This window comes from Corvus brachyrhynchos, unplaced genomic scaffold (genome assembly GCF_000691975.1).
Source record: "Corvus brachyrhynchos isolate BGI_N302 unplaced genomic scaffold, ASM69197v1 scaffold101, whole genome shotgun sequence".
Classification (NCBI taxonomy): Eukaryota; Metazoa; Chordata; class Aves; order Passeriformes; family Corvidae; genus Corvus; species Corvus brachyrhynchos.
The window spans coordinates 6,743,205-6,757,612 of record NW_008237239.1 but is presented as its reverse complement, the minus strand read 5'-3'; the positions used below and the strand labels follow the sequence as shown (position 1 = coordinate 6,757,612).

Below are 14,408 nucleotides of genomic sequence, written 5' to 3'. Positions count from 1 at the left end.
CCCGAGGGTTTGTTTCTTCCCCTACAAATTCCCTGCCTGCCCATCCTCCTGTGCAGAGACCCTGGACCAGCTCAAGTGTCCATGACAGCCCTGTGGCAGAACTGCACCATGGTGCGTACAGATGAGTGTAGGAGTGAAGCATCCAGACTTGGCACAAGGTGCTGGAGGTGAATGCATAGAGTAGAGAGCTTGCCTGGCAGTCAGGAACAGCCCACAAGGCATTCTGTCAGGAGAAGAAACAGCTGCAAAATGTATCACCCAGGGAAAATAAACAGTGCCAAGCAGTGTTTACTGTCTTCTGGCCTGCAAGTACCTGAAGCTGTATGTTAATAACAATGGCCTGAACTTAGGAAAGCAGCTCCAGGCTCTCTGGTGCGGTGGTATCTACTTCTCCTCTTTCTTTCCTGAACCCAATTGTCACTGTTGTGTCTCAGATACCCAGAGCACCTGCTTTGCTATCTATTTTTCAGTATCTTCTCATGTTACATAAGTCCTGAGAATAATGATGAGGGGATAGTTGTGGGAAAGAAAAGTAAATCCCAGAGAGATTTTTTTGTGTTACACAAAATGTTTCATACTCGGTCACCAAATTCAGGAGTATCTTATCAAATGGTGAGCTATAGAGAAAAGACAGTAATATATGGAGAATATTTATGTCCTTCAGAGTGACCAGTGGGGAATAAGTCTTACCATTGGGCCCACATCACCATTTTCACCTTTTTCACCTGGTGGACCAGGCAGACCCTATAAAACACAGAGGAGAATACTATTAGTAGGGTCCCTGGAATGATTAGTTATAAATCAATATGAAACAATATAAATCAGATCTACATTTCAAACCTGTGAACTTGGGAGGGGGCAGGATGGTGGAACAAGAAAAAAATACCTATTTGCATTAAAATGGGAAGAAAGGAAAGGGAATTTTTCATGTTACAGTAAATGTATAGGTAGTCCTAAGATGCTTAAACTAGGTGACACAAAAAATTTGACTGAACATGGTCAGTGCAGCACAGTGAAGTGGAATGCAAAGATGTCTAAGGTACCTGAGTACTGCAAGCTGTGTAACTGCTTTAATTAGGTGTCCCTTGGATGTGACAAACCCTGCTGGCAGGTGTTGCATTGCATCACACAAACATTCCCTTAGAAGCAAAGTATCCAAGTCTGTCTAATAACTGATACCTAGCTGGAAGCACTATCACCACTAAGCTGGGCATTCCTAAATGGAGGGTCAAAGCTGTGTGCTGAAATTTTTTTCTGAGTAATTATTTCTGAAAATAAAGAAACTTTCCATATCAAAGGCAATATAAACCTACACAAGATATAAATGTTGGTGCAGAAATGAACAGTTTGAAATGTTTTATAAATTTTATATACTGTAAGTTTTGTGAACTGCATTATGTAATAGATTAAAAATTAAAAAATATATAGTTACAGGTTAAGGTTCAGCTTAGTGAAAGAGCTGAGTCAGTTCACACATGGTGGATAGAAAGGAAAATACTGTTGAATATATTCAAACATTATTATAATTTTTTTAAAGATTCGTGTTACAGCTTAGTTCCTGGATTAGAAGTAGTAAGTGTTCTGTGCTCTAATGTTAATTACATAGAAATGAATCAAGGTCCTAAATACCTTATTCTTTGTTTTATTATATTTAAGCAAATTAATTTTTTGAAAAAACAGATTTTTCAACTGTAATTCTCTGAATGCAGAAGTGAGAAGACTACATTTTACTGTATGCTTGCTTTGTGTTTTCTGCCTCATGAAATACCAATTTTAAGAGGAAGAAATATGAAACTGTAGGAACCTGCCTGATGGCTGCAGTATATAAGCATTATGGGCTTCTGCTAACCTCTCAGGCTGCAAGTAGTGTCTGTGATGGTATCACGGAGATGCACCGTGTGCCTAAAACCTATTGTGAAAATACTGTAAATGACAAGGCCATGCTAAATACATCTCCTGGTTGAATCTTTTCCTCAATGTGTGTATCTCCAGTGTAAAGGAGTGCTCTTGTTAAAGCAGAAATTGGCTGAAATTAATGAATTACTGAATGAAATTCCAAAGCCTGTGTTAGCCAGCAGTTCAGTTCCAGTGCATCCCACTAACTTCCTGCTGCACTAAATCTGCTATTTATGCATGAACCCTATGAGAATGGCATCCTTCCGTTCTAATTAATTGATGCTATCATCTATTAGAAGACAGTAGTCATTCGGTTTCTGACACAGAAAACAGTGTTCTTGCAGATGGAAGGTAAAATAATAAAGGAATTTACCTGTAAGCCAATAGGGCCTGGAGGGCCAGGGAAGCCTCGAGGACCTTCATCACCTTTTTGCCCAAACATCCCTTGCTGACCTCTTGGGCCTGGCTCTCCATCACCTCCCTGTTTGGAAACAATGAAGAGCAAAACTGTCACAGGTCTGGTAATACCAACAGGAAAAGCTCCATGGAAATGACTGGAAAACAACTACAAAAGGGTTCAGAATCACACCAAGTGACTTTTCAAATGAATGTTCATCATCTTGGCTGGATGAAATCTGTTACACAAACAGAATACCAGCACATGCTCTGGTTTAATGTAGGTCAATTAGTGCTGCATGTCGCATAGAAATTGTCTCTGAATTCGCCCTCTCTTTGACATCTGCATAAACCTTGTAACTGTTGAATACCTATGTAAATGTGAGTAGCATACAGTTCTACCAATATGCAGATCAGAAGAATTCAGAGCCTTCTAAATAAAAATAAGAATTAATTCACTTGGTATCAGGTGGATTTCAAGAAGAGACACTCTCTTTTAGCTGCACCTGCGCTGAGCTGCCATACACACCACCAAACAAGTTCACTGAAAGGATGCCTCCCATTCACTATTTACAGTATTTCATTTTTAATAAATTTGTCAAGTTATTGCCCTGCTGTAAATCTGCCATACAGTAACACCCATGCAGGCTTGTTTACAATAAAGAACTGCATGTAAGTGGGCAGTGACAGAACTGTTAATGGTGCTTTGAAATACATTCCCGAGTCAGGAGCAAACTGAGTTCAAAGAACTCAGTATCAGCTGAGCTAGGCAAGGTTGGGCTTGGCTCTGAAGGAGCTACTTACAGCTATACCCGGGGCACCAACAGGACCCTGCAGACCTGGTGGACCTGGAGGACCCTGCAACAAACACACATCCAAAAGTTAGTGATTATGGCATCTGCAATGAGAGTAAAAGCAAATACAGACATGAGAGAAAACCCTACTTGCAGGATCACAATCTATTCAGCACTTCCACATTTCTCAAAAGAGGATGTAGCATCATTCACAAGTCCTTTCCATTCAGTACAAATTATTTATCTCTCAAAACCTCAGATTTTCACATCTATAATAGACAATACTGGCATTTGTTGGAAGCTCATTTTTAATGTTTCAAAATAGATTTCTATGAGAACATGAATCAAAATGAAAATATTTTTTCACAAATAAAAATACCAAAACTTTCAATGAGATTTATGCAAAATACCTCTCAACTTTTCAAGCATCATCTAAAAAGGTATCTTTAATTCAAATGCTTATTATTTGGAGTATTTTTTATGAAATTGCTAATTATTTTTGCAAGGGCACAAAGCTTATTTTGACCTCGAGGAGACATGAAAAAGTGCAAGTTCTTGCTGAGCACTGGGAATCACATTCTCTTTGTCTCTTTTCAACAGAATGGCAAAAAAAACCAGTCTCTCAGAGGAACTTCTTTTTATTCATTTTCCCTTCAGAATAATAACTAAATTATATTGCACATAATTTAGACGTCAGTCATGCAGAAGTGATGTAATGAAGCCATCAGAGTATGGGAATGCAAAATACTACTTTATGATGGGGTTTAAATCATGTGGTAGTTTGAATTTGTTTATGCAACACTAGAGAAACTAGACTGATAAAGAGTGAAGCTAAGAAAGCACAAAACTTAACACCTGGCCTTGGCTAATTCTAGTCTATTTCAGATGCCAAGTTTCCTGCAACTTCTAGGCTTCAAATTCTAGTTTAGAGCAGAATAATACTGGAATTTACAGACTTTTCTAGGGCTGAAATTAGATTATTGTGTAATTTATAGGGGAAATTAAATAAAGGGACATAAGTCTTGTAGCCTATTTCTTTCTCTGGGTTTTATGTATATTTTAGAGCATCTTATTTTCTAGGGAGTTTGAAGTGTCAAGCAGTGTATTTCTTCTCCTTTACAATTTTATTTTTGTCACATACGTGATGACAATATATGAAACAAAGCTTTCTAGCCTCTCTGGTGGCATATCTAAATGAAAGGACTCCGAGGAATGCTCCAGCTGACTGGGAAGTGTTGCCATGAGGAAGGGATTTGGCATGTGTGGATTTTTCTACACTGCAATGTAGTGCTCCTTCATTTTATAGGCTCTGGAATGAGGCCTACATATTTTTAAACTCATTTAAAAACCCATTTTGAAATAAAGCACTGTTGGAACATACTCTGCAATTGATTAATGAGGAGTTATTTGGACACACGGCCAGATCTTTTTTTCCATTGCTCTGGAGGGCAAATGGAGAAAGACTGATCAGAATCATGAGAGAATCTTCAGTTAATAAAGGCAGCTGTGATAACTGTGCAGGTTTTGAAGTTCGAGAGAGGACAGCACATCAGCAACAAAATTGTGCTGTCTTAGCTAGAGTATGCCAACATAGTTAGGCTCGGTATTTTCAAACCCACAAAAATAAATCTTTGTTCGTTTCAATGGGGAATTGAAGATTTTTCCAGCTCTTCTTAAACAGGAAAGATGAATCAGTTCTTTGATCAGGATCCTTGCTGTGATCAGGCTCTAAATGCCCACCAAGGCCTTTTGTGGGTGGTTGGAGATTGTAAATATCTATTCTTTATGTCCTGTGATTTCAGAACTGGGTACTTCCTCTTCAGAACCTTTCAGAGGTGACCAACAAGCCCTTTCTCCCTGCCCCAATAGGCATCTATCAGCATGTTGAAAGGAAAGCAGATTTAAAATAAACATATTCTGAAATTGTCAGGGTTGAATGACTGCTGTGGAGGGCAAATAGATTCAAGACACATGACTTCAACTGGAGGTATATTCACTTCAACTAAGGCCTGAACACTGAATCCCGTATTTCAAGGGAAATGTGCAATATTCTCAAATGCATTAAACCTTGAGACTGAGAGTCCAGGATACATTCTCAAATGATAATGCTGCAGACACTTTGTTTGTAAAGCAGGTCTGCTGGAACAGGCCCAAATGCATTAGTACTCACTATGGGAACTGTGGTCACAGTCTAATGCTCAGCATAACTAGCTATGCTAAAATTATCTGAAACAGAAGAGTGTGGCACGTGTTTTTTTCCTGAATTTCTCTGATGCAAAGAATCTCTAATGAAGAGGCATGTCAAAGGGGAAAACAGGATGTGCCTGTGATCACATGCAGACCCTGAAGTGGAACTGGAATCAGAGGTTGGAACTAGCTGATCTTGGAGTTCATTTCCAACCCAAGCCATTCTGTGATTCTGTAATTCTGTGACCTGTGATTTGCTGCAGTTTGTACATATCCTCCCATAAACATCATCTGATAATATGTAAGCCATAAATTTGGTGTAATTTTAAAAAATAATATACTGTTCTGTAACTTGTTAATGTCAAAAATCACACAGTGTTTTCAAGATAAATATACTTAGCCATGAATACCCCTGTGCTGCATTTGGAGCTTTGCTAACTGTGAATATTGTTGAAATATAATAATAAAAGGGATCTTTCTGCCATTACTTCTCATTTTTTTCTTAAGGAAAAGTATTCAAATAAAGTACCAGTTTATCTTGAAATTGAGCAGAAGTGAAAAAATTCAATTTTGAATTTTTAGGAAAGAAACCACAATCAAACAGAAATAAATAAATGCTAGTTTTATTCTTTCTAGCTTCGCATTTCCCAGTGCAAAAAGCTTAATTTTATATTTCTGCCCTAAATAAAAACAGGAAGTGCTTTAGAATTAATTTTTGAAGACAGAAAAATATCAAATTAAGACAGTAGAAACCTGATTAGTCCTAGGTTCACTAATAGGCCTAATGATAATATACAAAAATTTGTATAAGCCATTTCATCTGTGGTCTTTACTGATTCGAAATGCTGCCATCAGTTAATTGTGCTCCCCAAGAATTAGATAGCCTTCAAAAATTTTAAAACTATATTAGTAGATTCCCTAGTGAGTCTCCATAGTTTTCATCATCATGGCTAAGAAGCCAAAGCTGGGTATGTTCACACTGTGCAGTCAGTGAAGTTCAGCACAGTAAGAGAACGTACGTGAATTCTTGGTCTCTCCCTGTTCAAACGCAGAATGGAGGAGTTTCAATGATACAGGATGGGTGCTCAAGAATGTAGTTTACCTTTCTAATTTGTAATGATTCTGTAAGCTCTAGGAATACGAGCAACACTAAATACATGCCTGGATCTGTAAGTACAAACCTCTAGCGTTGCATGAATAGAACATTTTGGAGGAACATTTTAGGAGTGCGTTTCTGTTTCTTCTCATTTATGTAACAAGGCCACTTGCATATTTCATGCATGAATACCTTTTATTTATGAAGAATAGATGTAATGCACAAAGGATTTTGTTACTCACGTTTTCTCCTTTGTCGCCTTTACTACCTTTCTGACCTGGTTCACCAATTTCACCCTGTAATTGAAAGTTAAGTTAAACTTGTTTAAAATGGTCTCCACACTTAGCTGAAGTCAGTATCACGGTGTGCCCTTTGATATGATTATTCTATGTTTTATACTGCTGCTTCAAGTGTGAAAGCCTAAAGGGAGCAATTGTGCCGTGATCAACAGTATGTCATATTAACCCAGATATTGATTGCTGAATTGAAAAGGGCAACAAGACCTGGCTTTGAAGTATAGTGCAACTGAGCTCTAAATAAAGGGAATTGTGTTCCTCACGTCATCTTCAATATGAACTTATAATGAAAGTACCCTGATTTACAGACTCATGTAACTGTCTATGACTGAACAACTGCTTCTCACTGGAGCGTACGGTATTTCAAAGCTTCAAAATTATTCAAATCACCAAGAAACCATGTTAGAAAATAGTGTTTCCTTTATACAGTAATAAAAGACAATTAAATTAAACCACAGAAAATACTCTCTGTGGGATAAATAACACTCATGCATCACAAAAATGGCTGTTGAAATCTTTACCTTTACCCTGTTCTAACTAACAGAAGTGCTGGATCAAGCAAACACACCAGATGATCCTGAAAGGTGCCATGTCCTAAATTCTGCCGGAAGTCAACAGAACATCTCTGCTGTGAACATAATTATTTTGACACCCTCAACCTATCAACAGTGGTTCTAAATCCCTGTATATTACTGAAAACATTTCATCTTACTCATTCAGTAGACCAAGTTGCTAAAATAGGCAAAAATCAATTTTGGCATCATTTGCCTTGATTTATTTTGCCACACTTTCATCCTTGTTTCTTTGCCAGGATAAATGTTATTCTACTAGTTCTTTAACACAAATCCCAATGTCCCATGGCATCTGTCCCTCAGACATTTGGTTATAGAAGAGGTTTTTAGGTCTTTTTTTGCAGTAGGCAGAGGGAATTTGGGGGAGGCAGGGAAAAGATTTGTTGCTTTGTCACCCTATTTATTGTGAGGAAAGCTACAGAGAACTGTACTGACAGATCTTCTCCCAGATGCACTAATACTAATTATAATGATTCACCTTGTCACCATCTTCTCCAGGAGAACCACTAGGACCAGCAGGACCAGGAAGTCCTACAGGACCCTGTATTCCATCACGTCCAGCTGGACCTTGGGGACCTTTTTCACCCTGGTTTTGAAGGAAATGAAGTAATGCACATTATCACAGGAGTGTAATGAAAATTTCAGTACAGGGAGTCACATTACCAATACAAAACTAAAAAACCCACCTCCAAAAAAAAAAAAAAACCCAACAAAACAGAAAACCCCACAACACAAAGAAAACAATGAAGGGAAGAGAATATATAAGAGAATTATATGAAGTAATAATGGAAGTTGATGTAAAACACATTTGTACTCTAATGCAGAGTGGCTGGGTACAAAGTTTTAATGAAAGACTGATTTATATCCACTCCCTGCAGTGATAATAACAGGTTTAACCATTCCTGGTCTTAGAGAGCACGATAATTAATGTTTTACTATGTACTTGTTTTGTAGATCTAAAATAAATACCTTGGGAATCCTGAGAATACGTATTGAATAGGGAAATCCCAGAGTGGGACCAAGTAGCATTTTGGAGTGAAAAGTCTGTGCTGGGATGGTTTGATGGGACTGCGATTACTTACGGGAGCGCCCTTCTCTCCTGCGGGGCCTGGAGGCCCCTGGGGGCCAGGACGGCCTGGCAGACCAATGGGGCCAGCAGTGCCCGCAGCTCCTCGCTCTCCTGGCGAGCCCTGGAAAAAGATACAAACAAGGAGGGAATTCTGAGAGAGCCCTGGTAACTGCTGATGGTTTTCAAGAGGCAAGTCAGCAGAGAAGCTGGTTATCGATGTGAGCTCAGCTGCATGAAGGTTACGCATCCGTCACGTGTGCAAGTAAAGGAAAAAGGCTGAAAGGACTACCTTGAAGTTCATACTCAATACAGTTCATGCAACACTATTTTTTTTTTGTAAATACCACTTCTTGTATTTGTTCATCATAATGAGAATGTGCATGAAACCAGCCTGTTTTCAAGAACTTATTTCCCTCTATGTTTTCAAAATACATTAACATACTACTTTGATGAAAGAATATTCACCATATCAAAATACAGAACTAAGCCACACCACAAGCAAAACTTTTAGTAAAGTTTTGTGCTGTTCATTGCTGTAATGATCACATTGCTGCATTTCAATTCACTTCTGTAAAAATCCATTCAAGTATAATGACTAATCTAGTGTGTTCTACTGAGAAGGTTTTTAGATAAGCACAGTAGAAGTTAAAACCTAATATTACAAATTAAAGGTGAAAAGACAGGCACTATCTGTAGCGAAAACCACTAAAACTGCATCTTTGTTTTCTGTCTTTTAAATAACTTACAATTTTTGCATTAATAGAGTACTATTAAAGGTTTGTTTGCTGTACAATAACATTTCCCCAACTTTTCAGCTCTACTCCTTCAAGATAGTTTGCAACACTTCAAAGTTATGATTGGTAACTTCACTTTTCCGATTGATATACTAGAAGTGGGATGATTCCATATGATCATGGAATAAAAAAGTAATATGGTGGTGTAGCCTCAGACCCTAAATAGCCTTTTTTTCATGTTTAAACAAGATCAAATTTTCTGCCTCTTAGACATCGGAATTTTAAGATGCTTTCACCTATGAGGACCCTATTTTTTGCTTTTACTCAGGACATACTTGTCCTGGACTGACCTCATTAGCATCACTGGTGCTAATTCCATAATAAGGTGCTTTCCCCTCCAGATAAATGTGGCAGAAAAGAGTGCTGAATGGTTTCTTAAAATATTTTAGCAAATTATTTCAGTAAGATCTGAATTTGCATGGGTGTTCAAAGAAAGTATTTGTATGGAAATCATAGATGACCTTATCCTTCCAGATGCTGGAGTTTTTTAAGTCTAGGTGGCTGCCTAAGTTTCTGTCCTATTTTCGTTAGTTTAGTTCCTAAGGCTTCAGTGAATTCAACAAGAAAAAGTCATTACCCTGCAGCCATACTACCATGGTCTCTGATCTTGTCAGCTCTCATAACCTAAACAATTTTAGGTCATCTCATCAGGAGGATTTAAGAATAGAGAGGAAAAAACCCAAATAACTCACAGATCTTTCCTGTGTCAGACAGCAGACACTAACAGAGGCCATAATTTCCACTAGTTCTTTTTAATCAGCCAACTTTTCACATCTATCTTTGCATTTCACATGAGTTATGAACAGGGACTACACCTTCTGTTTTGAAGGAACCACTCCTTTCTCTGAGAGAATGGCCTCTGAGCAAAGCAGACTACATTAAATTGTAGTCACAACTCAGAAAAGAATTTTAAGCAGCTTCTTAAGTTCGTTCTCTCTATGTTTGTTATCTTTTCTCGTCACTCTGCCCCACTATGTAACAGTCTCCTTATGTTACAAAACCACTTGTTAACCTGTGGTCTTGTGGTACTCACATCCTGGAATCTTTTTATTAGTATGTTTGGGTTGTTTGTAAAAACTTATCTACAGGATGGAAGTGTCATGTTTTGTCTTGTATTGCCATTGTACAGACTATAAACTCATTAGCAACCTTGGTTTTATCTCACTTCCTGTGAGGGGATATGTAATTATAGCTGTTGTATATACTGCATAGTAGTAGCAATACTTTTTATTGGTGGTTAACAAAATGCTCAACAAGTGACTGTAAAATGTTATCAGATAGATGAAGATAGGTCTAGATAGTTCAGTGCTGATAATTGGGTAGCCTACAGCTGGCTTATTCTGAGTCTAATTTGAGCATCCTATTCCTAAATGAGCAAATGAAAAATGACTGCTTGACATTCCAAAGAGCTTTCTCTCATCAGCATTCAGCATTCCACACAGTAGTAGGGAAGGGAAGAAAACAAACAAAAGCAACAAAGGTAGCACGTAAAAGACAACTGTTAAAAAAATTCAAACAAATTCCCACAACTACAAAAAACCCCACAACCCCTCCCCAAAAAACCCCTCAAACCATGAAAATGCCAACCCCCCAATCCTGCAGACCCCCTCTTGCTCTGATATGCATTCATGCATCTCTTTCTTTTGTCCAAATCCCTCTAAACAGAGTAATTGGCATGCACAGTACTTGGAGCAGTCATTTGTTTGGTATGCTTGCAGATGTATGCAGCAGCCAAATAAAGCTTCTAATTGACTATATGTGCTGGTTAGAAGCAATTGGTACTGGCAGGGAATCGCAGGAAAGTCATCCAATGGCATGAATTCTCTTCCTATTACAAATGGCAAATGAAGACTCCACTACAATTAAACTTCTGTGTGTACCCGCTGTTGGCTAAAAATAGATGGGAAAATATTTTAGGACTACGTGATGCTCACGGTCTGCTGGGAGCTTCTGTGGAAAAAAGCAAGCAATTTAACTGTTTAATTGTTTAATTGTGGTGCTTGAAGGTGTGCAGAAACCCAGTATTTAAGGGCACCTATGCACCTTTTTTTCACTGAAAACTGTTTCAAGATAACAAGTTAGTAATTAAAGATGAAATAGATAAAAATCCCACTGAGGACTTTTGAAACACTTTAAGGGCAACTTGGTCCTGTTTTGTACCCCAAGCTTGTACTACAATGATCTCAAAATATATTTTAAAAAATTAAAAATTTTGCCCTTCCTACTCAACTCCTGCTCCCACTGCATCTATTTCTTGAAGATTGGAACAATTATATGCAAAAATTCTCAGACTCCTAAGTGTTTCTTTCTATGACTGTTTACCTTAGCAGGAAGGGTGGCCCCAAGAGGAATGGATTTATAAACTCAAGTTCTTGGTAGTGTGCTCCTGACACTCATACTCTGTGTGTTTCTGGGCTGTAATTAATGATGATTTCAGTCTGGCACTGAACTCCCATTAGCTGGGGAGCATTAATAGTGTTCCTGGATTTTCTCTATCAATTTAGTTTCACATGAAAGGAATACTATTCAAGAGCTCTGAGAGGGCTCCAGGATTTGAACCAAAGGATTGTAAATGGGGATAATTAAGACATTCTCCTCAAAAAAGCTCTGATGTATTCAACTAAAACACTAACTTATACACACTCTGTAAGAATTAGAAAAACATGGCTCATCTGAATTTAAATTCAAACATATGTATTTCATAATATAGACAACTATCGCTAAATAAGGCATGTACTTTTGCCTCACATCTTGTGTGATGTGTCTTTCTCAGGAACCATGGCAGGAGTGGCACAGCTCCTGTGTGGGCAATGCTGTCTGGCAAAGGGGGCTGTGTCACACGTCAGGTTTGCTTGTGCTGGCTGGTCTGTGCGTGCTCGGAAGGGCTCTGGTTCACTGCCCCTGAACTATCTGCTTGAGAGTTCAGCCAGCCTTAGGGGCTCCTTCAAGAAAAATCAAGACATGACCTTTAGATTGAAGAGACTATTCTGCTCTGTGCTTTCTTGATTTTGATTCACCCTTTAACATTTCAGGTTCTTCAGATGGGTAAGATGATATCCCTTTTGACTCTCCCTACTAGCTTCCGTTCCATTCCATTCCATTCCATTCCCAGCTACTTTGTTTTGGTGCCTTTTTGGAATGCATATATACTGCACAGTGTTAAGAACAGTAAATTCAAGTTCTTGTTTTAAAGAATAGATGCTTAAAGGCATTAAGAATTCAACAATAATTTTAAGAATTCAAGTCCCATGTATTACTTGTACTGTACTATGTGTGGCTTTTTATCCTTGTTTAATGCATTCTAATCTGAATATGAATTTCAAGGACATAAGAGAGCTTCTTTGTTGAAATACATAGAAATTCAGCTCCTCCTTTACTTTCTTTTTCTAACAAGAATAGCTGTGATGATTGATTCTTTTCTTTTTTAACTTCAATTGCACTGAATGAAAGAAATAAGTTGACAAGAATACTGTCAAAATCTACACATTTCACATTTGGGAATAACTCTACCATGTTTTGAATACCAGTGCATCCTCGTAGAACTTCTTTGCATAAAGCATGACAACAGAGGACAGGTAACATGAAGCACACTCTACTATTGAGCTTCAAATGCCAAGAAGGAAAATTCCTGCATGACATGATTTTACACAGTTGTACAAAGGGAACACAGGAGTGTTGGGTTTGCTTGGCAAGGTTTTGGTAGCAGGGGACTACAGGGGTGACTTCTGTGAGAAGATGCCAGTTTCCCCTATGTCCAATGGAGCCCATGCCAGACAGCTCCCAGATGGATCCAGCACTGGCTGTGGCCCAGCCCATCAGTGACAGGGGTAGAACCTCTTGGATAATGTATTTAAGAAGTGGGGAAAAAATGCACAATAGAGGGGAGCAGAGATCCACCTGCAGCCCATGGAGGACCCCATGGAGGAGGTCAATGCCCAAAGGAGGCTGTGACCCCGTGCAGAGCCAGCACTGGCACAGGATCTGGGTAGAACCTGTGGCCCTGTGGAGAGAGAAGCCCTCAGTGGAGCAGGTTTACTGCCAGGACTTGTGGCAGGTCATGGGTGACCCATGCTGAACAGCCTGCTCCTGAAGGACTGCACCCTGTGGGGGACCCAGGCTGGAGCAGTTAATGAGGAACTGCAGCCTGTGCAAAGGACTCATGCTGGAGAACATCTTGGAGGACTGTCTCACATCCAAGGGACCCCACACTGGAGCAGAGGAAGAGTGTGAGGAATCCTCCACATGAGGAGGACCGAGTGGCAATGTGTGATGAACTGAGGGCAACCCCCATTATCCATCCTCCTTCACTGCTTGGGGGCAGGATAAAGCAAGAATCAGGAGTGAAGTTCAGCCTGGGAAGAAGGGAGAATGAAGGGAAGGTGTTTTCAGACTTTGTTGTTGTTTCTCTTTATCTATCCTACTCTGATTTGATTGAAAATAAATGAAACTCGTTTTCCCAGTCTGTTTTGCCCACCATGGTACCTGGTGGCTGATCTCCCTGTCCTTATCTTGACTCCCAAGCCTTTCAGTGTATTTTGTGTTCTCTTGTCCAGCTGAGGAGGATAAAGCAGTTTGGTGGGCACCTGCCATCCAGCCAAGGCAAGCCCACCACAACAGCATGAGTCCACCAGTCACACTATCTGTGGATTTTTCCACTGTGGAAAATGCCTCTCATCTCAAAACCAATTTGTATAAGTATTGAGCAGCAAGCAAATAGCATAACTAAATCTGGTGGCAGAAGGCTTCAGACATTCTCAACCTTCATAATCCTAGCATGTTTATTAGCATGGATACTTTGTAGAAGTCTGATCTGTCTGCTGTTTTACAAACTGTGTTAATCTAAACACCACAGCATCTAAAGAAGAAAAAAGGTTATTAGGTTATATTGTTTATATTTCCATTAAATTATTATGTTTACTTACCATTGGTCCAGGTGGACCCTGTGGGCCTTCCCCTCCTTTCAGACCAGCTGGACCCTAGAAAATGAAAAGGAAAAAGAACACTTGTTTACTAAACTGGAAAGTTCAAGAGTAATTTTGCAACACATATAATAGGAAACATGGAAAGATCCAAAAAAGCAAACCGGAATAATTTTCTTTCTTCCTATTTAGCCAATGATATTTGACAATGTTGGATGTTTGATGTCTGTTTTCTTACTGCATTTATTTTAAGTGCAATAGAAGACTTCATGAAATAAAGGAGTTAATACTTTGTTTCTTTTATTTAGAAATATCATGCCAATTGCTCTAGCACTTATACCTGAGCACCTGGAAGGCCTCTCTCTCCAGGGAAACCACGAAGACCTGCT

At 39.0% G+C, this 14,408-nt stretch overlaps 1 protein-coding gene across 1 annotated transcript in view; it reads right to left on the bottom strand.

The window, feature by feature from the left end:
• COL11A1 (collagen type XI alpha 1 chain) overlaps window positions 1–14,408 on the bottom strand; it is a 134,185-nt gene that overhangs the window by 25,565 nt on the left and 94,212 nt on the right. Inside the window, 8 exon segments of the mRNA XM_017729586.1 lie at window positions 691–744; window positions 2,270–2,377; window positions 3,097–3,150; window positions 6,612–6,665; window positions 7,716–7,823; window positions 8,320–8,427; window positions 14,023–14,076; window positions 14,360–14,408. The exon segment at window positions 14,360–14,408 is cut by the window's right edge and continues 12 nt beyond it. Of these exon segments, the coding sequence (XP_017585075.1) occupies window positions 691–744; window positions 2,270–2,377; window positions 3,097–3,150; window positions 6,612–6,665; window positions 7,716–7,823; window positions 8,320–8,427; window positions 14,023–14,076; window positions 14,360–14,408 (589 nt within the window).